Below are 25,150 nucleotides of genomic sequence, written 5' to 3'. Positions count from 1 at the left end.
AATAGAAATTTATCATCTGTTATAATTTCAGGAAGATCTACATTATCTAAAGCCATTCTATAATTTTTATTCATATATTTTTGTGGAGTTCACATATCTTTTTCTTACAGCAAACATAACACTGTAGGCCATGAGAAGCTGCAGTACTATTGTTTAATTAGCAGCAAATGAATATTTTATAACTGGGTAACTGGACAATAAATAGCCTGCTTCTTTGGATGTGGATGTTTAAAATGTAGTCTTGCTGCAGCTTCATAATGTGATTGCTATTTTACAGAGCTTATACACACACAGAAAATATGATCTTTGTCTATATTTTATACAAACACAACAGTAGTTTGTGAATACATTTTAAGTACATGATATACAGGATAAGCCACTTGATTTCCCGGTATCACAGAAGAGCGAATTTTAAATGCAATAAAAATATACAAAATGCAGCCTGGAATGCAGTTTCTCTTTTCTATTTTGACTCAAAACTTTATCATCAGAACATTTTTAGAGTACTAGTCCAAACACTTTTTCGTCAGCTAAAAATACAATTTCAGCAGTCCAGCTTATGTTCAGGCATGATGCAATCCATTTCCGAATGGATGCCCAGTTTTTGTTAAATTCAAAGGGCTGTTAGTAACGTACAGCATGTTCTTCACTCCACACCATATTATAAAGCCCATGTTTCTTTCCGAGTCACGGTCACCTTTGTGGACAAAGCTGGGTTTGTTCTGGTATAACATTTGCACGTCCAAGGTTTCCTTTTGCAAGTGCACATGAATACATTGTGGTGGGTGGTGTAAAAGTCTTGTTAAAGACAAATGAAGTCACAGTATAAAAATATATTGTACACCTTTACACCTAATGTAGTCCTTTTTTTTCCTATGGATAAAAAAAAAATACGACTGAACGAGACAGAGAAGTCTGTAGCACCATGAAGAGTTGTATCCCAAGTTACATTAGCAGCATGATCCGACAGAATATTGAAGGAGTGTTTCTGAGAAGATACACATTCATTCTGGGTCATCTGTACCACTGAAGCTTATACAATGAAGTGTTTTACACATTAGCAATAGTTCTGTCCTTTCTAAGCTAGGTAACTTATCAAAAGACACTGCCTTCCAACCTCAGAGGTTGACAATATTGCAGAAGGGCCGGGGGGTGATAGGAACGTGCCTTGCCCGTTGTGGGTCGTATCATTTGGATGTGTAAGAAAGGATCCATTTGGATGAATCAGAAGGGAGCTCTGCATGGGTTCTCAGCACAGAGCTACACAACACAGCCTAACGTGGATCTATGGGATCACCACAGACCATCTGTGTGATTGATGTGGCTGCTGACACAGCGTGAGAAAAATAAGACAAGGGCTCAACGTAGGCACTCACTTCTCAGAGGTAACAGTCTGCCATTGCTAATGAAGAATACATGACGTCTAAAAGATCTCCTCCAATGTCGCCTGGATCTCAGTAGGCTGGAAGCAACTTGGGTGAATATTTTTTTTTGTATTTTAACTTACATACTGGGAAGACAGTGTGTTTTGAGACACGTAAACCTTGTAAAAAAAATAAACCATTGTAAAACCTTATGAAAAGACACACTGATTCTGTGCAATATAGCAAATTGATAAGAAAACACTGTAAAACTGTACCTGTTTAAAATACCGTCTACCATTCTTGAACACAAAGCATTATACATCAAAGGCCTATATATCTATCCTCTAATGGCACTTGAAACAAATTATAATAAGTCTTAAAATAAAAGGCATAACCTATAAGAAAGTTTTTCTGTAAAGGTTTAGATTCGTTTTGAAAGTGCTATATCTTGTAATATGTGTAGTATAGAGGTTGACCAAGCTCTATTTTTTAAAAAAATATTGGCCTATATATGTGTATTGCTTACTAGATGAATAATCCTGAAAATATGTACTCTTTAACATTCATTATTAGCTTAATAAAGCAGTCAGCTCTGGCTCATGTTTTCAGTCAGTATATGGTTTTTAAAAACCGCTACTGTCCAAATCAACACAATATATCACTATGTTGCACAAGTGACTAAGAAGAATGAAACACAAGCAACACATCGGCAAAAATACATAGTTTGGAAGAAACACCTACATGAAATTAAGCTGCACAAGGAGTAGCACGTATCAGTCAGGACATGAACAACGGAACTCGGTAACAGGGGTTTAAGATGCACGTTGTAGCAGTGACCAGTAGCTATCAAGGTGATGTTCGGGTCCATCCGCGGAGAATATTGCTTATAGTGTCAGTATCCTTCCGTGCTCGTGCTTCGGTATCTGGTGACCTTAATTTGTACAAACACATGGAAGGTCAAACCGAATGAGGTTCAATATCTTGTCTGAGGTCCAAATTCTAAACTGAAATATTTTTACTTAGTAACAATCCCTTTATGGAAAAAAAAAAAAACAAACCCCAAGCAAAGGCACTACTAGAAATTTTGAGGATGATTATTCTGGCCACTGGAGAATGAAAACAGAATTGGCAATCATTATTTTTAATCACATCCAGTTGACATCAAAAGTGTCAATTTTCTTTTTAAGGAAAAAAAAAAAAAGAGCCAGTTCGGTGTTACAGCCTTGTCAGACCATTGTGCAATTAAAATAAAATGAGTCTACCTCATGTTTAATAGAGATTCTCTCAAAGGGGGTTTAGTGACCACTATAGTCAGTTTAAAAAATGAATGAGCAGAATTCCCTCTTACTTCGAAGTGTGATTTCAAGTCTGTGGGAAAGCAACAGGCAAAGGGGTGTGTACACGTGAAAATAGAGTCCACAATTTCAGCCCTGGTGCCCTGGAAGGTATGCTGGGCGAGAATTAGGCTAAAAATATATATATATACACCTACATGGCGCCATTCCCCATTTCCAAAATGCTTTATTTAATAAATCCTGGTACTCCCTTTTTACTTTTTTATTAGCAGTGAAATACAGCCCACGAAAAGGCCAACATCTCAGTTCGTTCATCTGACTTCTCTTTAAGCAAATTTTAGACAAAAATAAAGTAGTGCTTCCATACTTGTGATTTGTGATTTCTATTTAAAAACAGGTTTTCTATTTATTTGTGCTCTGTCACCAAGATTTTTTTCTTTTTGCTTTTCCTCTCGACGGTGATTAAAGCAATATTGAACACTAATCATTCAACTAATGATTTAAGTAAGCAATCTGTTTCATAGAAACTAAAGCGGGCAGCAACACAGCAGAGCTAAAAGCCTACTTTGAGAGCAAACAGTCTCCTAGGCAAACGCTCAGGAGCAGTTTGAAAAATTTTTAAATGTATTTCCTTATTAACATATATAATTTTAATGCCTTTGGAACACACTTTTTTAATAAAATGTAACTTTTAATAATAAAATTTAAATACATACGTATAAAAACTACTGCTCCTGGGATTTAAAAAAACAAAAACAAATAGGAGCATGATAAAAATACTGGAGCCAAAGCTCCGTACGAGAGCAACTCTGATTCTATGAAGTGCGATACACGTGTGTGTACATATATATAATATATAGTGAAACCCCATTTACATTATTACAATTTACATCTCTCCACAAATTATACTACTCCCAAATAGTTTAAATAATGTATTATATTCAGTAATCTGCACTCATCTTTAGAACTTCTTGGTAAACATGGAAATCCGCAGTGATAGCTGGCCCTGTCAAAGGGAAGAGAACCTTCCACACAGGGCTCATGAGTGCTCAGAAATATTTTTTTTTTTTAAAGAGATATATACTCTTCTATAAACCCTCCCTCCTCAAACCCACCCCGACAGACAGGGTCCCCAAATAAGGTGTTAACAAGTGCTTAATAAGATATGTTTCTTAGGCTGACGCCCCAACCGATTATTAGAAAAATAGAATAATAGTTTGACCTTTGAGAAAATGTGCTGGTTGTCTGAAGTGAGGAAAGCCTGTAATAACTACTGTATTCACTGAACACCACGCTCTTGTTATTTTTCACATCACCTAAGACAGTGCTTGTTTTACTATGCTCTTCTCCCTCCGTCTGCAAATTCAGCTTCTTTGTGACGTTCCTCCCACTTTCCCAGGGACTTGTAGAAGTGGGGTTTACTGTATATACTTTTAGTCACTTAAATTTTGTGATCTTTCCTCAAATAGTTTTTGAATGCATTTAACTTTAAAGTCTCTGTCCAAAAACAGCAGGGAAAAATGAATTAACACTGAATGGAAAAAAAAAAAAACACTGAATGAGAAAGATACCACAGTGCGGGGGGTGGTGGTGGTTGGCGAGCCGGGTTGTTCTGTTTTCTGCTTTTGGTGCTCAGGGAGAGAAAACTGAATCAAAGGGAGCAAGAGTGATGTAAGTGATATGCTGTGACTTGACCCCTCATTTCCACCCTGGCAACAGGGGACGTGGTCCCCAGACAAGTCCCTAGCAGAGTGGCAGGCCTCGCACTGGTCTCTCTACCTGGGGTCTCTCACCCTAGAAGATGGGACAGCCCCACCCCTGGGATAAGCACACCTGTGTTCCCCAACAGCTGTGGACTCTGGACCAATTGTGCAGTGAGAAGCCAAGGGAAGTGGCTGGCTGTCCTCGACCTACCCTCTGGCCATGAAAGATGGAGAAGATGAAAGAGATGCACCTAAAGACTGACGCTGAATACTCTTGACGCCATAAACTATTAGCATGAATGCAAGAAAGACAGCAACAAGGATAAAACGTGGCAAACATCCTGTGTACTAATTTAAGGCCAACTCTTAAGTAACATGGACTGCCGTGTCACCTTCCTAGGGGGTGTGTTTGCTACAAATACTGGTGCGCTTTGTGTCTAGACTTGTTTTTCTTATATGTGCATAAAAAAGACAGCAAACATTTGAGCCAGACAATAGCAAGTCTTCAAAATATACTGACCTGAAATTATGGTTATATCTAAGAAACATATGCTATGTCCCCAGACTGGATTCTAAATTCATTTGAAGCATTTCCTTATTAATCCATTTAGAGGCTAGTAAAATTTTTTTAAACTCTCAGGTCGTTCATGTACGTTTTAGAAAACTTACATTCTGTAGCAAAAATTTTTAAGGAGCCAAATGTCAAAAGGTAGAGCCATTGATCTCGGACAAAAATGCAAAGTTTAAGATCTAACAGTAAGTCAGAACATGGGATTTGTAAGACTTGACTGCTAATAATGGCTTTCCTATGTGAGAAATCGTCTTAAAATATGACAGTTGGCAGTGAATCAGGACAAAATACCCAGGTAAACATAGCTGAACACAAATGGTTCTGTAGCTCATTTAAAAAGCTAGTTTCTATTTTATACTGGCTTAATGAAAATTGGTACTATACAGAAGCAGAAACTGTGATACTGTCTTAAAGTAGGCACTACAACCAGAACGGTCAGCTAAGGCAGGGCTGCACGTACGTTTCGGCCATCGATGCGCACGGTGGGACTCTACTGGAAAGCCTGGTGGAAACGGGGCAGGGTTGTGCTCGTGCTCAGACTACTGGTGAAGGCTGCGGACAGCGAGTGCAGAGAGCCCAGCCCTATGGTGCTGGCAGGATCCGGCAGGTCCTGGCTCTGCGGGGGGAGCTGAGACACCGAAGAGTGTGCCTCCTCCTGGGAGTAGCTCATCCCCAGGCTCCCCACCGAGATCGGGTTATAGGGAGGGCCGTTTAATGGTATGAAATTGAACAGCTGAGAGAAATCCAATGCTGGTGTGTTCAGGGGGTCACTGATGGAGATGGAGCTTTTGGACAGGGAGAGGTCCCCCGTGCTGTCCTCCAGGGACCCGAGCTGCGGCTCCAACCCCAGTTTGGACGAGGATGCTGGAGAGTCCTGGGAGGAGGAGGGCACGCCGCCCTGCAGCTCCATCAGGTAGCTCTCAATCTCCCCCTTCAAGGGCTGTTCTTTTTCGGGAATAGAGATGGCATATGAGGTAGAACTGAACGGGTACTTGAAGGAAAGGTGGTGGGAGGGGTGGACAGCATCCATGTCGATGGGGCACGTCATGCCCAAAGGCAGGGTGGTGATCATCTGGTGGGCAGAGCCCGAGCTCTGCACAGACTGGAACGGAGTGTTGTAGAGGTTCAGCTGCAGCGTGCTGGGGAACGGCTTGGACAGCAGCTCGCTGGAGGGCAGCGACATCACCGGGAGGAGCTCGTCCTTGATGGGCACCGACACGTTGCAGGTGAAGGGATCCAGGAAGTCCACGGGCTCCGTCTTGACCTTCAGGAGCTCCTGGTTGTGGCTCTTCTTCATGTGCCGCGTCAGGTGGTCCTTGCGCCCAAACCTCTGAGCGCAGTACTGGCAGAGGAAGTCCTTCCTTCCCGTGTGCACCACCATGTGTCGGCGGACGTCCTTGCGCGTGTAGAAGCGGCGGTCGCAGTGCTCACATGGGTGCTTCTTCTCCTTCACGCCGCCTGCCGACTTGCCCGCGTGCGACTTCAGGTGCTCTAGCAGCACGCCGGTGCTCTCGAACGTCTGCAGGCACACTTTGCAGGTGAGGTCGCCGCTCGTGGCCGCGTGCAGGGCCAGGTGCCGCTTGAAGCCCAGCTTGGTGTTGTAGCTCTTGCCGCACTCTTCGCACTTGAACGTCTCTTTGTTGGGGTCGTGCGTGTGCAGGTGGTTCTTCAGGTGGTCCTTCCGGTGAAACATTTTCTCGCAATAGTTACACTTGTGGGTTTTCTCGGGAGAGTGCGTAGCCATGTGCCTTGAACACAGACATATTCTGTCAGCATCATGGTAAGAACGGCCTGGCCTCCCTGTTCAAACGGAAGCTAAGCTGCTAGGCTAACACAGACCTGTCCTACTCACCGACACTCTCTAACTCACTACACATCTGCTACAAAGGGTACACACCTAAACACCGCAGACCTGGAACCATCTAAGTCGCCACTTTAGTTCTCTCTGGTTTTTAGTGACTGCAAATGCAACTGAGCAAGACAGAATATACTCACGTTAACGTCCATACCCTTCTCTTGCAATTTCTTTGTACAAACGGACATTCTACGCTCGTTTAAGCATTGCATTAAAAAAGATCCAAAAGCACTAACACATAAAAGTCTGTGACTTAGAATGCTAAAACGTCTAATCTACTTAAACATTTCTCTCTGCAAGTCAGCGGAAAGAGGTGGATACAAATATATACGTTAACAATGGCTTCAAATAGCCAACATAATAGAAAATAGAATCTGAAAGACAAATAGAGTTTAATACCTTTGTAATTTGTACTTAGAAACAAAGGCTTTCGTGCAGTCTTGTTGTATGCACTTGTAGGGCCTCTCTCCTGTGTGAGAGTAGGAGTGCACCTTTAATTTCTCAACACTGTTAAAGGCCTTGTCACACAGTTGGCAAGGAAAGTTTTTTCTTGGTTTGGTTTCACCACGCTTACGTTTCCCTGAAGGGACTTTCTGGGTATCTCTTACTTCTGACAAATCACCAGGAATGACAGTGGCCATCGCAGCCTAAAGCAGGCCTTCTTGTTGGACACTTGGGAACTGCCCAACTCCACTAAATGATTTAGCTTTAGGTGGCTTCTCAAGTTTCATGTGGTCGTAAAAGAAAGCAAAAAGGGACTGGAAAAAAAAATAAGAAACAACTAGTTTGTAACTAGATTTAATTTTTAAAAGTTTTACTTGCTATGTGACGCTTTTGAATTAAAAAAGAAAGAAGAAACCATAAAATGGATTCAGCTGGTCTAATGTAATATCTTTAGGCTTCTTTTATATTTGTCAAAATACATATTAAGGCATTGCTCAGAATGAACAGTTCACAGATCCCCTGAGATCCCACCTGACAAACGTCGTACTCAGGGAGAGCAGCAGGGAACCCTTGGGAATCATCAAGACGTGACACTGAAAGTAGCATCATTAAAGCTTCACTTTTTACAAGGACCCAGAGAACATAAATCTCGCTGAGAACATAAAAATGTTTCCACATATGTTTTAATGTCTAAAAATCCTCTTAATTTGTGCGAGGCAGCTCTAGCCACAATTTGTGTTGTAGAAGAATATAGATAATCAGCCAAAAACTCTTTTAGGCACCTTGTGAACCATTCAGTCCAGGGAAGGAGTTCTTAAGACAAGAGACACCAGAGGCCTGAAAGAGTTGAACTCATTGCCCAAGGTGAAAATCAATTCTTTACATCAGTGTCATCACACGAAGAGGGGTTTCTGACTCAAGAGTAGAAATGACTTGTCTTCAGGACAAATATGCATTCTTGAGGTGGTGAAACGTTTTGGTGTTATGTTAGGTGAGGGTCACGGCTCCCTGTCTCTTGGGTGGAAGCAATGATTTGGCTGAAGTAATTTTCCCCACTGTCTTTCACGTCATAGAAGAAGATGCTGTTCATGGGGCACCCAGGGAGAGCGGATGACCAGATATAGGGGGCTAGTCTCTGACACACCTGTGACCTGTGAGAGTGGTAAGCACAATACTTGTGCAGGGGTACATCAGTGTGGAGGAGTCAGTTTGAAAAAGGTGGGTCAGAGTTTCAAATCATTATCAGTGCTTTGAGAAAGAAAGAATGAAATGTATATTGTGTATGGCAAAGAGCATGTCTACTTAAAAACTTACATTGATTGAAAACTTTGAAAACTTGTGGACAAGAGATAGTAAATATTATCAACTGTATTTCTCAGAGGAAGAAACCAGCTCCTCAAAGATCCATTTGATATTAAAAAGGTAAACGATTCCTCAAGTTCATGAATGCTAGTTTTTAGCAGGGTACTATATTTCTAAGAGACACAGAACTGATAATACCAGCAACCTCTTTCAAAAAGATCTGACTTTAAATTGAAAATTGGCAGGTGGCTAAATGTTACCAACTACTGATCAATTGGATTTCTCACCCTATTATATATTCAAAAAGCAATGAAAACCAGTTTCTATCACTTGTGTTTTGGCATCAGACTGACGCTTGCCCTCACGAAAAGTGGATGGATTTAACCTATATTTTTGTAAAATTAAGTGTACATTGCAATTGACCCTGTTGTATTTTTAATGTAAAGACTGTCCCTAAACAGGCAAAATACAGCAATCATTTGCTCGTGTGACTAAAGAGTAAAGCATGGACGTTGAGTTAATCGGTGTCTGAGTCACACAGCCTTTCTTCTTCAGTAGGTAGACACATCAAGGCTTTCTTTCACGCCTAAGTTTCCTCTGCAGTTTAAAAGTGACATTAACACTTTTTTTCACACAACAGCAGCGTACAAATTCAAGTCCTCACATACTGTGGAATTATGTGAGAAATAAATATCAAAAGATATTGGAAAATAACCCACGTATTTTCAAGTACAATGTGACTGTTACCCAGAAAGACCTTAGACTTGGTCATCAAAAGCCTCAAGAAGGTAAAAAGACTGAAAAAACACAGAGGGTTACTGCAGAGAAGAGAGCATTTGTACCCAGCTATTATGTGAAAACTGGATAAATCTTAATTACATTGAATTAGTGCACAGTACTTTTTGGGTAGACTATATCCTTCTACTTTTCTATGTATTAATTCTATTAATTTTTAAGAGTTTGCTATTTTGAGAAACTTCAACTAAAAATTATCTTATCTACTTAAAAATTATAATATGTATTAGAACTACATGTAACTCTGTTCTGTATTTTCCAAGTCTCCTGCATATGTGTTATCATACTTTTCATAATTTAAAAAATAAAAAAAATTTTTTTAAGTGACATTAACACAATTAATGCAACTGACATCACTATTGCGAACACAATGTGTTCCCTCTGGTTTTAGATTTTTCTGAATCTCAACGGCTTGTTCTTTCCCTGTTATATTTTCATTCAAGACACAGCTTCTCTGCCTCTCTCAGAAATATCTAAACAGCTATTCTGCTGTAACCAGTAAAGACAATGTAAGTTGGTATAAAGCATTCTGCCAAAGCAGGAAAAAAGAGTAATGTTGACTTTCTAACATGATGCTTTTGTGCATCTATTTAGAATGGTGTGGGAAACAAGCTGTTAAATTTTGCAACTGTTAAGTCAACATGGAATACAAAGTATCTAAACCCCCATGTATAAGTAATATCTGAAAATATTTCATAGACTGGTCATATTTTGCCATTATCATGTTAGAAGAACCCAACTATAATTGGGCCGAGAATTCCAGTTGAGAAAAACAGTTTTTAAATTATTGAAAAGAATGTACTAAAACTGCATCATGATGCAGCAAACAATTGATCCTATGAAAATTGGTGACACTCAATATGGAGTAACACAAGAATTCTGTTATCTTTGGATGTACAGACTGAGCAATGAAGAATTGCATATTTCAAATATTACACTTTTCTAAGACCAGCTGAAATTTTTTCATGGCTAACAATATCATTTAACTCAATATACTGCAAAATTTAAATTACTTACAGTGCATTTAAAAACTATAGGATAAAGTTGTGACTCAACATTGTATAAAAACCCAAATTTATAATATGCATATCAACCAAATACTTCAAAGATACATGCATAGAACTGTAGTGATTTTTGTTCAATGCATACCTGATGATGGATGGACGAAGCCTCAGACCTTGATCTTAGCCAGTCCCATTGACTCTTCGTGGAAGAGAGCGGAATCCAGTCCTTCCCATTTTGGCCAACCTATGAAACAAAAAATAAGCATGGACTACACTCTAAACGGAACCAGTCCGTAAGTGATGGAAAACACGGGATCAGAGAATGGCGATTTCATGACACATGCTTTTTCATTCAGTACTCGGCTGAAGAGTCATGCATTAATTTTTACCAGTTGCAAATCTTTATTAGTTCTGAGCACATTTACATGACCAAATTAAGGCAGAAATGAAAAGACAGTATTACCTAGATAAATGGCATCTCGTGATGCTGAATGACCCCACACTTTTCCCCAAATTCAATTTTTTAATCCTAACTCGCCTATTCAGAGAAATGCCTGTTAGGGTGACTGTAAACCAAATGGATCAAATTTTCACGAAGCTAAACACTACTCAAGAACAGACAAGCTCGGTTCTCTCTTGGGGACAGCGCACCAGCAGCCTGAGCTCAGAACAGCGGGCTCCCTGAGGAGAGCACCTCCCAAGCTCACACTGCCCATGCTTGTGCAACACAGGCTTCTACGCTATATGTGTGTTACCTGCAATAGCCCCCACTTTATTTCCCAGGATGCTGCAAGCGCTGCTGACATGTGGCAATATCTTAGATTTCAAAAGCATGCAAGGGAAGTTAAATATAGGTTTCCTACAGGAGAAGGGGTATTTTAAGAGATCGATGTTGAAAAACCTTAAAATATCTTAAAAATGCCTATTAGTAGCAAGATCCTTAGTAGACTAAGAAGACACATTAAAAAAAATCTGCTAATAATTCCTGATTGTACAAGTAAATGTGAAAAGAACAAATAGCAGAAATGGTCAAAGAGAAGGGGAAAAAAGTAGAGAGTACAGGGCACAGAGAAATAAGTAAATCCTAAACGGTTTAAAGATAACAATTCAGGAATCATGATTATGAGAATCTGAGGAGAATATAAATCCAATACTTGAAACAAAATAAGCTTCTCCGATGACAGGTTAAATGACAATAACTTTACTTAACATTTGAAGTGAAGTGAAGTGAAAGTCACTCAGTTGTGTCCAACTCTGCGACCCCACTGACTGTAGCCTGACAGGTTCCTCTGTCCATGGGATTCTCCAGGCAAGAATACTGGAGTGGGTTGCCATTTCCTTCTCCAGGGGATCTTCCTGACCCAGGAATTGAACCTGAGTCTCCTGCATTGCAGGCAGATTCTTTACCGACTGAGTTATGAGGGAAGCCCTAAGATTCTAAACACACATTTAATTAATTTCCCCTGAAATCAAATTTTCGAATACTTTAAGAATTTGATGATCTGTAGATACAATATTTAACAGAGGGCATTCAAGCATCAATACAAAAATACTACAGGTATATGTGAAAGCATTATTCTCATAGTTTAAAAGACAAGAGAAAACAAAAATTTAGACTAATAAAGGATGCTCAACAAAGTTAAAGCAAAGGCTCCATTTTTTGGTAAAGCACAGAACATGCATAAACGGAAGAACTGAACTCTGCACTTCAAAACTGCAAAATGATAAATAAACTTGGTGAATACTTACTTGCCCAGGGCACATACTGGGTTTTTGGTAGGGCAATTAAGAATATGAAAGCCTGTGTTGCACGTTATGCTAGTTCATAATATAAATACCTTACACAGTGGAGGGTGTTTTCATCTCTATTACCTCCCTGGAACTCAATGGGTCTGAGAAGCAGATGCTTTTATCACTATGTCCATTTTAAAGTGAGAGGCCCAGAGAAGCTGAACATCTTGACAGCATGTATGTGGTCAAGAAGGGGCCAGTGTCCTATGTCGGTCTTATTCTACTGCTTTGTAGACGGGCAGGCTGGCAAACCAATGTGCAAGTGGATAAATCCTCTCATTACACTTAAAAGGCATGAAGAAATAGGAGATGGTCCTCTTTTCTCTATCAGAGCTGCCAATATGACCCCCAAACAGACACACCTTTAAGATTTAAAAAGCTTGTTTTAAATAATGACAGTTTGTAAAGTAAATTTAAGGTAATTTAAATAGCAGTTAAAGTAACAAGTAGCATATCTGTCTCAGTGGATAATGATTTATAGGTAGAAACAAAAATCTAAAACTAAAGTAGCCTAGTGAACAACACTTTTTCTTCCTTTTTTCCCCAACCAATATAAATTTTACTGCATCTCAAATACATCCATAAAATTTTTATTTATGCTTACTGTTCAATGGCATTTGTAATAAAGAAAAAATCCTTTAGAGTCAAAATAATTCAGTACAGTTTAAAATTACATCTATTTTGATTTGAAATGTTACAATAGTCTACAAATTACTCCACTTACATATTTTACACCCTGAAATAAAATAACAGACATCATTTTCATTCATTTTATCACAAAACATAATTCCAAAGTCATGGTTAATTTCCCTGAATTCAGCCTAATTATTTTGAGTTCTTATGACAGGCTAATTATTTCCTCAAACAAAGGAAACCAGAAGCTGTTTAGAGTTTATAACTATTTGGCTTGGCATAATAAACATAAATATATAGTTTCCATTCATGGATTCCTAACTAAAATGTCAACTAAAATTACCTGTGTATTCTCTTTTATACTGTTAAGAAAGTCTTTAAAAAAGCATTATGACTGAAAAGTCTGCAATGAAATTCGCACTCCAGTTTTTCTTTTTTACATATCAAAGATAGGTTACCATGCTTTTCCAAATAATCACAAAGTTCTTTGTCTTGATCTAAAGAATCATAGAGCAAGGTAGAAAACATACATATACCTATTTTAAATTACCCTAAGATGAAGTAACACTCTTCAGAATCCCTGCCCAGTTTTTGCTGGTACCAGAACAGATGTTATTTTTCCTAGGGCGACTTTGCATACACACAAACAATAATTAAAGAGAATATAGTGTGTGCGTGCACACACACAGGTTTATTATCTCCCTGTGTTTTACATTCTGAAATGGTGACTCATGCAGAAAAATAACAAGCGCAATGAATCATACATCAGAGGGTCTACTAAGATGAATTCCTATGAGGATGCTGACAAAAGAAAAAGCTTGAATTAAAACTATTTCTGTACTTTGTACTTTAAGTTTCACAGTTCTGACAGTTGTTTCTCTGAGAGCTGTGAATTTTGACAGTACTTACCTGCATCGATAACTCTTTCATATTTAAGCTAGAAGTCAAGCATATACTTTGCTAATTAAGGGCAAAAGCTATCATAATCAAAGTTTCAGTCTCCTTTATGCTAATCATAAAACTCATTAGTAAACAATTAAGAAAATGTCAACATTTGCTTAAAACATGTTTTTTATGTATAGTAAACAGGTGGGTTGGAAAAGGAAATTTACTACTAATAATTTATATGTATAAAACACGATAAAGCTTTGAATAATGTGAAAGAAATTACTAACATGATAACATAATTGAAGTCAATTCTGAGGGGCAACAGCATACTTAGAATACTTCTTTGATACGGTATGATAATGTGCAAATTTTTACAGCATTTGGTTTTTGGAGGTCTGTAAAATCCCTTATTAAGAATAACAACTTATCTTGTATGTATAAAAACCTAAAACAGAAGTAAAAATAGACTGTAGGCAGCATTGGGGCAGGAGCTGTATTAGTTGTATTCAGTGTTGTTTCCCATAAAAGGAAGTAAAATTTTTGCTGAGTGAATGAAAATAATTAAAGCAAGACAAGTGCTTTCCAGCAAGGAAGTGAACTTACAGGCTCAACCCCCATAGTAGACACAGGACAGAATGCATGTATCTAAATTCAAGTAAAAAATAATACAGTGTGGATATAATTTGGTCCAATAAACTAAACGTAAGCCACTAGAAAGGGACTTCCTAAACAGCTATTTGTAAGGCCTTAGATTAAAACAACAGTGAAGTGAAGTGAAAGTTGCTCAGTTGTGTCCGACTCTTTGCGGAATTCTCCAGGCCAGAATACTGGAGTGGGTAGCCTTTCCCTTTTCCAGGGGATCTTCCCAACCCAGGGATTGAACCCAGTAACTGCAGTTAAAACCTGTCTGAAATACTAATTTTGTTTCATAGAACAAGCATTCTCTGACTGACTTTACTGTTAAGGAGTCTATTAGTATGAGTGTATAATATCAGTTTGGTCCCCATTCATTCCTAAAGCAAATTTTTAAAGTGAAGACATGCCTGGAGCCTGTGTCCATGCCTAGCATGGAGCAGGAAGGATGGCTACATGGTTAGGCAGTTAGAGAATCTGCAATGCCACAGGACAGGATGGAGCAGGGCACATGCCCAGAAGCAGGAGACACAGCAGTGAGCAGGGCTGCGCCTGACCTGGCCTGCCAAGTTGTAACCAGGTACCCAAATGTCTCATTTTACACCCGGAATACTGATAATCACAGAACTAATCTTCCTATCTTTGATGTCGTTAATGAAAATCCTTCAACTATCAGGACGCCTTTTTGGAATTGCTTTATGTGGTATTTTCATCTTTTGAGCAATTCATTAAAAAAAAACGGTTCTAGGACAGCCCTTCTGAAATTTACCACACGATGTAGCCCTACAGTATTTTGAAAGACTTTAACATTTAATATACAAATACTGAAAGCCGACAGAGAAGTGAAAGGAATTGCAGACCTATTTGTGCTTAAGAACCAAGAGGAAAAAGTCAACGGATTCCAAAGTGGCATCAACAAACTCCGATGTCAGTTCTCTCCTCTGCACAATGAGGATGTTCCTTTTGGGGCCACCTTGAACTTGGGTGTGGGATATTTCATTTTCTAGAGTCCCCAGAAGAAAGAATAGATGGCTGGATGAATAAAACAAACTTATCCAAATAAACTTTATCTTTCAATTCAGAAATGTCTTCCTCGGTTAATTTATTTGGTTGTTGTGTGTATGTGTGCTTAGTTGCTCAGTCGTGTCCGACTCTTTGCGACCCCTGTGGACTGTAGCCCACCAGGCTCCTCTATCCATGGGCTTTCCCAGGCAAGAATACTGGAGTGGGTGGCCGTTCCCTCCTCCAGGGGATCTTCCCCACTCAGGGATTGAACTTGGGTCTCCTGCACTGCAGGCAGATTCTTCACCATTTGGCCACCAGGGAAGCCCTTTTTTTTAATGGTTGTATATTCACATCAAAAATTAAAAACAAAAAACAAAAAACTAAAAACTACAGATGGGTGCTATGTTAGAGCATTTTCACTTTCTTCATCTAGACAATTAGTATTTGCAAACAGGAAATGAGCACAGTATGATGCAAAAGAGAAGCAAAGATGCCAGAGAAAGAGCGAGAGAGCAAAAAATCTCAAGTACACCTGAATACAGAGTTAAGATTGCTTAATCACAATTTTATTTCTAGAGGTTTTCTTTTTTTTTTTTTTTGCATAAAGCATTCCCAAAATAGTGGTGCTCAGGCTAGGATTATAAAGCAGGTGTCACAGGTCAGCTCAATTTGAAAACTGCACATGTCTCAAATTGGGATGACTTGTTTCTCTGTTTTTCTTACCACTGACCCCTTAAATTCCTAGGGCAACAAGAAAAATGCTGGACACCAACTATAAAAGTGTTCACACTGAAGGACCCTGAACATTTGGAGGGCTGCCTCCGTGCATAGATGGTTAACAGCCAATGCTATTAAAATGACAAATACAGCATCACCCAAGCTTCGAGTCTGACCTCCCCAAGCACGCACACTGAATCTGTCTATATGTTCAGAAAGAGTACACATTAGAACAAAAGGGGTAAGGAAACACAGTTTCACCAAGTTACAAAAGCTCATGCAGAGAATTAGTTTTAAGCCATCTCAAAGTCGGGTGCGCTGTGGATGTCAGCTTATGTTGTGGTACATAGTAAGGCACAGATGTTGTGAAGTGTGACCAAACAGCAAAAACACAAAGGAACCCACACCCAGGAAGTTTCCACCTGTGCCCTCACCCTGTCCTCCCTGTGTCTGTGTGACTGTCTGGGGGCAAAAACACTTCGATTGATTCCTACCAAGTTGAAGGTGAATGGGATTTGTTCCAGGCAAGCCTGTTAAGCCAGGGGCGGCCACTGCCCCCGCCACCAGAGGACCCCTGCCCTCCCCCAGCTGTCACAATTAGAAGAGACCTGATAATTCGATTCCTCGACCAGTTTTACTTGAGACAGGGTGAACTTTTTTCAGAATGAAGCTTTTCAGAACACTATGTCTCTGAGATTCTTATGTCTAACATAGAGGGTCAAGTCCTTGTTGAAGTGACCTGTTTCTCCCCTGGGACTGTAAATTCATCTGCAGGGAGAGACCACAGGTCACCCCCTCCACGTCCCTGGCACAATGCCAGATGCTGGATGAACATGCATGGACCACACTTGAGTCCCTTTGAGGAACTTCAGGAATCAAAGCAAGCAGGTGAACATGTTGTGGGGCTCCTGAAATTTCAAGTGAGTTTCAAAGCAAGCTGAGAAGACAAGCCCCACAGGAGGAAGATGTTAGTTCCGCGCTGGGGTGGAGACCTAGTGAGCATTTGCAGCCGTTGGGAAGCCATGGATGTGGAAAGCTGTGGAGATGTGGGCACATCCCCTCGAGGTCACCCTGTGGGTGACCCAACGGGCAGGGAGGCACCCCTGGGCGGCACTTGGTTGGCCTGGACTTTTAGAACATTTCTGCTGTTGAATGTTCAGCTCCATAGCTCTGTGAGCACATGCAACCTGTCTCCACTGTGATTTACTGCTGGGAAATGAATGGTTTTATGGGAAAGAAAAAGGAACCAGGTAAAATTTAAAAACCTTAACAGAGGATGTTCTTCATGTGATCTTCAACGGGGGGGGGGATGATGTTGAAAATGTCAGAGGTAATTTTTGACCAGTTACAGATTAAAAGAGATGAGAAGGGAGAGAATCTGTGTGAACAGAGTTGGCTAAGTAAAAGAAATGAAAAAAATTTTCTTTTTCTAACTGCTCCAAAACAGCTTCATTCAAAGCAAGTGTAAAAGTTACAATGAAATAGAGGAAAAATAAAAATCCATAACCCGTAACACTAGAAAACCATTAACATCTTTATATATAACTAAAAATATTTACAACATAGGAACAGCTATAAGTTTATTCTGACTTGATTTTTGTGCTGAGATTGGGGCATTTCAGCCAGATCAGTTTGTGGGCCTTTCATCTGATCAGAGCTCCTTCCCTGTGAACTGTGAGACCCTGCCTGGCCCTCGGCCTCTGGCCGTGTCCCCCTTTCCCAGGCACGGCCCGCCTGCTGTTGGTGCAGTTCGGGTGACTCGAGCCCATCCTCTGGCACTCGGCATGGCCATCCATGTCCTTCCCATCCCAGGGCTGAGGGTCCAGGCCCCTAAACCTCCATCCTGTATTCAAGGTCTTGCTGACAAGACTTACCTGGTACCAAATCCACATGTGCCTGGATTTCCAAGTATGGCTATACTGTGATCTGAGCCACTGAGCTGCCCCTACAGGCTGCAGACTCTAGCAGCCTGACTGTGTCCTCTTTCCAAGGTCAGCGAACTGTTGCTGTTCCACCGGGATCCTTATTCTAGCATCTGCTGCATCCCACCTGGCAGGGCCAGCCCTCTCCCCACCTGCTCGGAGGTACCCGGACCCTTCCCAGTGGATAGAAAGAGATACAGTGGAAACTCTGGGTAAGACTTGGAGGAGGAAGAGTTCATCTGCGGGCTGTTTGGGGAATGTGGACAAATAAGCTTTTACAGCAGCTCTGCGTTTCGTGCACGAGACAGGGGAAAAATTGCTCGTTGCCAGGATTCCGATCCTTCTGTGAGACCGTAACTATTAATGAGGTCCTGATGAGCACGATACATTTTGATGGACCTAAGAATAGTAAGTGGCATGCTTATTATGTGGCAGGCTTTCCAAAGCTTTTAATGTCGTATCTTCTATTATGAAGAAACTGAAATAAGTAATCACTTGGAAAGCCGTGCCATATAATGATAAAAGCCACCTACCGGGGGCTCTGCTCCCAAGTCTAGCAAGGCAACCTTATTAATAGACCGTCACAGAGTGAGGCATTCTGGGTGCCAGATACGGCCAACACACCACCAAGAGGCGACCTAAAAAGAAAAGAAGAGTTAGTCTCAAGTTCCAAAAGTCACACCAGCTTGGCTAATGGCACATGAACCACAGTGCTGTTCTTATTCATTACCACTTATTCATATCTTGATACTTTAGTGGGAAATCTAGCTCAGAATCTGTTAGGAACAAATGTGAATCAAAGAAAAATATTTACAGTACATGGAAAACTGAAAAGTAAACCAATCAATATGCCTTGACTCATGCACTTTCCCCTTGAACCACCATGAAATTATCTAGGTTGTTCATGTTTTTAATTCAGTAAAAGAGTCCGCGTTTACTGCTGTTTCTCAGAATTGCTGCTTGTTTTCTTCATTTACATTTTAAACACATGCACTATTTTTGCTGTAACACGTTTTTGAGAAAAACCTTTAGGGTTGTGTATTTTGTTCCGAACAACAGGTGAGAGAGAAATCCCGACAGATGAGTGTTTCCTTGTGGGCTGTGTGTTCTCGGGGAGGGGAGGTGTGTGGGTTGAGGACGGCGTGCAAACCTAGAGCACCCCGAAGTGGAGGCGGAACAAGGACAACTGGCACCCAGCCGCTGAGCTGGTCTTCAGATAAGGCCGCCACTGGTTCTAAGGTGAATTCGCAGGTGGAGAGTTCATCGCCAGCAAAAAGAAAACCCCAAGCGAACTCTGAAGCCTCTACTGGGAATCTTGTCCTCAGCTTCGTTATACCGTGCAGGTGATGGAGACCTATGTCTGTGGTGCTGACTACCGGGAAAGAGGCACCACGAGCTCCATGCAGAAACCATCTGCTTCACTCCCCTGGACCAGGGGTCAGCGCGCAACCATACATAAGGCCATATTAGCATGACAGATCGACAGCAGAGACATTATATGGTGTAAACTAGGAACACAGAGGGTCAGAAAAGGAGAAGACCACTACAGGCTTGTGCTTGAAGAATGTACAATAAAGAAGAAGAAAAGGGGTGTGGGGAGCACACTGATAAGCCAGGACTCAGGGCACCAGTGCAGGTTACATGCAGGCCAAGGTGACCCCTGGCTGCAGTGGGGTGTAGTCATGGACATCATAAGCGTCCAGATGAGAAAAGTGCAGTGATGTCCGAGGCTGGGGGCTCTTACACCCATGTACTGTGACGAGAACAAAGTGTGAGACAGGTAAGGGATCCACGGCTCTGAGAACAAGTACCGGGGAGATGGGGTGGATGTGGGGAGCAAAAGCAGTGGGGGGAGGACAAGGGGCATGGAGTGCTTGTCCCATGGGCTGCGGAGGACTGTGCTGGACGAGCACAGAGCTGAAAACCAGCAAGAAGAAGCCTTTCCAGAGAGAGGCCACCGGTGTGCCCGACAGTATCCACACAGGAGGTGAAGGGAAGGTGGACAGACAGCCTCCTGACACAATGATAGGATGAAACCGGCCTTCTGTGGTGGGTAGGGGCGATCAGGCAGAGCTTCGAGAAGGAAAAGGTGGCAAAACCCACAAAAAGACAGGACTGCGAAGAGTTCCAGAACCACCCTGCACTCATGTGCAGAGTTCACCACTTAGGAATGATGGCATCAAACTTCAGCAAGAAAGAGGGTGGACCAGGCAGTGAGGAGACTGGGGCCAGGAGTGGGCTCCCCTCAATCTGGGTGCCAGCAGAGGGACAGGAAGTGACCTCCAGAGAAGACAGACTTCTTTTCAGAGCTTTGTACTGGAAGAGGAGAAAAATGGTAGGGCGGTGGCTGGTGGCAGTCAGGTGCCTGGCAGGAGAGAAGGAGCGAGCTGGGGTACTGAGGATAGAGAGGCGGGAGGGCAGGGGCAGAAGACAAGGCAAAACTGTGCCCAAGAAAACAGAGAGGTTTTCATCTACGGTGATTACAGATGTGGGAGAGACACACACTAGTCCTGCAAGTTGTTGGTAAAAGGGGTAAGGGGTGTGAGGAGCTGGCTTAACTTGGTCAGTGTCAGCAGAGCCAAGCAAGAGGGTGGTGTGGATGTTTAGGATGGGGGAGGAGCAAGGTGCCCAGCCTGGGGACAGTGGCCAAGGTTAGAGTGATGCTGTGGCGGACAAGAAGGGGGTGTCTAGAGGCATCCCTGAGGCTTTAATATAAACAAACAAAACCTGCCATAAAAATTAAAAATTTCTTAAATAAGATATAAGGACGTGATGGACAGCATAAGCAGTATAACCAATATTTTATAATAATCTGAAATGGATTATAATCTATAAAAATATTGAATCACAAATTGTATTCCTTAACATAACATTGTAAATCAACTATACTTCAAAAAAGAATTTAAAGATCAATTTAAAAAATTAAGTTTCTTAGCTATTACTGTTGGGAGTGTAAATTGTTGAAGCTTTTCTGGAATATGTTGTAGAAATAGGTACTCAGAGCCTTTTAAGTGTCCATTTATGCTGATCTGATAAATAATTTCTAAAAATGTAAGGAGAAAAACCAAGAAATAAAGATTTAAATATAAGCATGTTCGAAGCATATTTTAAGCATAAAAGTTTAAAAAAAGAATAAATTGATAATGTCTAATAAAAGGGGTGAAGTAGGATATGTCTATGCGATAAAATAGTCAGCCATTAAAAGCAATGAATCACATGATTAAGCACCAATATAATGCTAATAATTTTTAAAAGCAGGACACAGAATACACTGTGATTCCAATTTTCTAAAGTACACACTTGGAACTACTCCTCCCCACTCACCTCACAATACCCTTAAATGTCCCTTGCTAAGTTATTTTAAAAAATTAGCAAGATATAGACTTTATATTCTTCTGTATTTTACAAATGTTTTACTTTTACAATTAGGAAAAAATAATTTTACCTCCCCACCATAAAAAGCTTTTTCAGATAATAATGCTGGGAAAAAAAAGAACTTGTATCCATACCTCATTCCATATACAAGTAGACCATGGACACAAACGTAAAACCTAAACCTATAAAAATTCTGTGAGCAAACAGGATAAAGATTTTGTGACATTCAGTAAGTCAAAAATTTTTTGGCTACAACACAAGAAGCACAACCCATAAAGCAACAAATTTATCAATTAGACTCAAACCTTAAAACTGCTCTTCCAAAAGACAATGTGAAGAGAATGAAAAGACAGGCCACAAGAAGACTGGAAGAACGCTGCAAAGAATGTCTGTGATAAAGAACCTGCATTCAGGATATACAGAGAACTTCTGAAACTCAACAATAACAAAAAGCCAATAAAAAAACGGGCAATGTTTGAACAGACGTTTTAGCAATGAAGACATATGGGTGACAAATAGGCACATTAAAACATGCACACCATCACTGGATCATGCTGCTAAGTCACTTTCAGTCGTGTCCGACTCCGTGCGACCCCCAGACCCCCAGACGGCAGCCCACCAGGCTCCCCCATCCCTGGGATCCTCCAAGCAAGAACACTGCAGTGGGTTGCCATTTCCTTCTCCAATGCATGAAAGTGAAGAAAAGTGAAAGTGAAGTCGCTCAGTCCAACTCCTAGCAACCCCATGGACTGCAGCCTACCAGGGTCCTCCGTCCATGGGATTTTCCAGGCAAGAGTACTGGAGTGGGGTGCCATCGCCTTCTCCGACTGGATCATAAGGGAAATGCAAATCACACCACAAGGACACACTGCTGTCTACACACTAGAATGACTACAATTAAAAAAAAAACAACTGACCATCTGACTGCATCAAGTGCTGGTAGGACTCACACCACTGGCCGGAAGGTAGAAATGTACAGTCACTTTTAACAAGTTTGGCAGTTTCTTAAAAAGTTAAATATGTGCCCATCATGTGACACAGCCATTTCACACCTATGTGTATACCCAAGAGACAAGAAAACATATGTCTGTATGAAAATTTGAAAGTGGATATTCAGAGCAGTCCTGTTTGTCAAAGTGAAAAACTAGATAAAACCCAAATGCCCATCAGTGTGTGAATGGGTAAACAAGCTGTAGTAGGTTCAAACAATGAACTAATCACCAGCAATGAGAAGGAATAGAGTACTGATATACACAATAACAGGATGAACCACAACATAATCAGGCTGAGTCAAAGAAGTCAGGCAGAAAAACAGGGGCATGTTACATGATTCCATTTACACACCATTCTAGGAAATGCAAGGCCATCTACAGTGACAGGAAACAGCTCGGCGGTTACTGGGACGGGATGGGGCAGCAGCATTCAGAAAAGGACATGAGCAAAGCTTTGGGAATGACAGGCGTTCTCACTGCGGTGTCTGCGCTGCTGGTTTCATGGCCGCATCCCCGATGTCCCTGCCTGGCAAACCGTGCACCTTCAGTGCGTGCTGTTACTAGACACCGATTATGCTTCAGCGCTGCTGCTGCTGCTCAGTCACTCAGTCATGTCCGACTCTGTGACCCCGTGGACTGCAGCCCACCAGGCTCCTCTGTCCATGGGATTCTCCAAGCAAGAATACTGGAGTGGGTTGCCATTTCCTCCTCCAGGGGATCTTCCCGACCCAGGGATGGAACCTATGTCTCTTGCATCTCCTGCATCAGCAGGTAGATTCTTTACCACTACTGCCATCTAAAGCTAATAAAAGAAGGTAAGTTTTCATACTGAGAGAAACTTAAAATTGATGAGTCTCAGAAACAAATCATCATATGAATTTGCTGGAGTCTGCACAAAAAAACCCCTCTACTTTTCTGTGAAATGATAAACTCATCAACTAAATTCTTCATAAGGGTTATGACTCAAGATGACTAAAATCCTTCCTTCCCATTCAGAGAGGGTAAAAGAAAAAAAAAAAGATGAGTGGGATCCTGGGCTAACTGTTAGAGTCACATTCAGTCCTTACTAGAAAGGATAAGATGTCCGGGCCGTTTTCAGAGCAACATTCTCAGCTGTCGCCCTTGGAGGAAGCCAGCGAGGTTCACCTGTTTCTTGCACACTGGCTGGCACATCATACTCGGTGATTTAGAGGCTCCGGGAATACACTCTGCCTGGAACTGAGACCGACACACAATAAATAGTCTGGGGCAGGTTCTATTTATCAAATACCAAAGAAGCACTCAGTGGAGAGCCACGATTCAGCCTGGGGACAGACCTTCTAAATATATTAATTAGCAGTAACCTTAAAAAGAAAGAAGTGTCATGCTGACTGGGAGGCCTGCCTTTGATTAACTAAAAAAATAATAAAGTAACAGTTGAGCCAAGACAATCAAAGAACGAGTAGGTTATCAGTCAAGCACAGGCAGGTAGGGGGTCAGGAACTGCATGGTAGGTCTGGGTGACTTCAGGCAATTTGTTTTTCGTAGCCAAGAGAGAAAGACAGGAGGAAGCTGGAGATGGTGGAGGAGTCCTGTATGAGGGCTGGACATTTTAAATTATTCTAATTTAAAATTATCCTAAATGTGGGTGTCTGTATAACATGTTCCCTCCCATCCCACTTCCATCCCCACACACAGTTTTAAATCATTCAACAAACAGCCGACCTCTGTGTGCTTGTCTGAAACAGAATTTTCCTATCAGTTGTTTTAGGTTAGCATGTTTTCTTTTAAAGAAATGTGATCTTCCTCACTTAGAAACTCAGGCCATTGCAGTGTTTGCTGATAGGTATCAATAATTAACAAAAAGGGGTTTACACCCATCAGTATGAAGCCTGAGGGTCCTCTCCCCTGAAGCCCCAGTCAGGACTTGGGGGGCTTCTTCCACACACCCGGCCCCCCACACTCTGATAAGGACTGAGTGACCAGGGCTGTGTGTTTCCGTCACCGTGACCAGTGCAGTCTGACGATCCATCGTCTTCACGATGCTCCTTCGGAACTCTGACTTGGAGAGGGCCTCAAAACACAGACTCTTACCCGGGTTCAGGGCCAAGAGAGTGGGGACCAGAGGCACAGGCCCCAATTTCTGAGAGTCAGAACTGGGCCTGATCCTGCTGGACCCTTTTCTAAGGGCAGGAAGGGACCATGCAGGCCTGTGAGCATTATCTGGGGACATACCTAGATCTCTAGTGGGATTTCTCAGGGCTCAAGGTCCCAAAGTCCCCTATTCGGTGGGTGACTCAGGATTAAGTGCTGACCCCAAATGGCTGGATGTGCGCTTAAAGAAAAGGGTTCATTTTTTTTCTCCCTCTTTACTGGCACAGGCTCCTATATAGAATCAGAGCTAACAGAATCTCTGAAGGACAGGTAGGGCAGAACTATGTGTGAAGAAGTGTTTGGTCACATGTGGTGTGAGATGCATATGAAAACTGATACCTGTTGAAACAACTTACTTTTGATCGTCTCTTCTAACTGTGGTAAAAGATTATAACACACCTGTGAAAACAGTAAGATTACTACAAACCAGAGAAAACACCTACTTTATCCAGGTACACACTAAACCCAAATTCCTCACTGTGAATGCTGTGACATGGAAACGCCTTGTTCACACAGCATCTTGAATTTGTCCCCTCCCCACAGTCTCCTGAAACTGAAGCGGGCTTGGCAAGGGTTTGTGAACTGAATGGCATCTTGCACAGCCAGGCTGGTGGAGGGATTAGGGACAGAGGGAAGGAGACAGCATTCCTATATGTTCTCGGCTAAGTCTGACACAATGAAGATGGCTGCAGTCTTGGACAGTAACTTCCCATGGTCTCAAACAAACA

At 41.5% G+C, this 25,150-nt stretch overlaps 1 protein-coding gene across 7 annotated transcripts in view; it reads right to left on the bottom strand.

Annotated features, from left to right (window-relative positions):
• Positions 1 to 298: 298 nt before the first annotated feature.
• PLAG1 (PLAG1 zinc finger) overlaps positions 299 to 25,150 on the bottom strand; it is a 50,249-nt gene continuing 25,397 nt past the window's right edge. The window contains exons 1-5 of one of the 7 annotated variants that reach the window (XM_086336930.1): positions 18,456 to 18,560; positions 10,479 to 10,577; positions 7,188 to 7,546; positions 5,394 to 6,681; positions 299 to 2,295 (exon numbers count right to left, since the gene is read on the bottom strand). In XM_086336930.1, coding sequence (XP_086193056.1) covers positions 5,424 to 6,681; positions 7,188 to 7,429 — 1,500 coding nt within the window. In that variant the 5' untranslated portion in view covers positions 7,430 to 7,546; positions 10,479 to 10,577; positions 18,456 to 18,560 and the 3' untranslated portion in view covers positions 299 to 2,295; positions 5,394 to 5,423. Of the gene's footprint in view, positions 6,682 to 7,187; positions 7,547 to 10,478; positions 10,578 to 18,455; positions 18,561 to 25,150 lie in introns of those variants that run through there. The other 6 variants (XM_086336928.1, XM_086336929.1, XM_086336927.1 and 3 more) reach the window with 6 other exon arrangements.

This window comes from Bos grunniens, chromosome 14, assembly GCF_055505025.1.
Source record: "Bos grunniens cultivar Pamir isolate PY7600 chromosome 14, Bosgru_T2T1.0, whole genome shotgun sequence".
Classification (NCBI taxonomy): domain Eukaryota; kingdom Metazoa; phylum Chordata; class Mammalia; order Artiodactyla; family Bovidae; genus Bos; species Bos grunniens.
The sequence above is the reverse complement of the archived record's forward strand: the minus strand, read 5'-3'. Positions and strand labels throughout refer to the sequence as shown.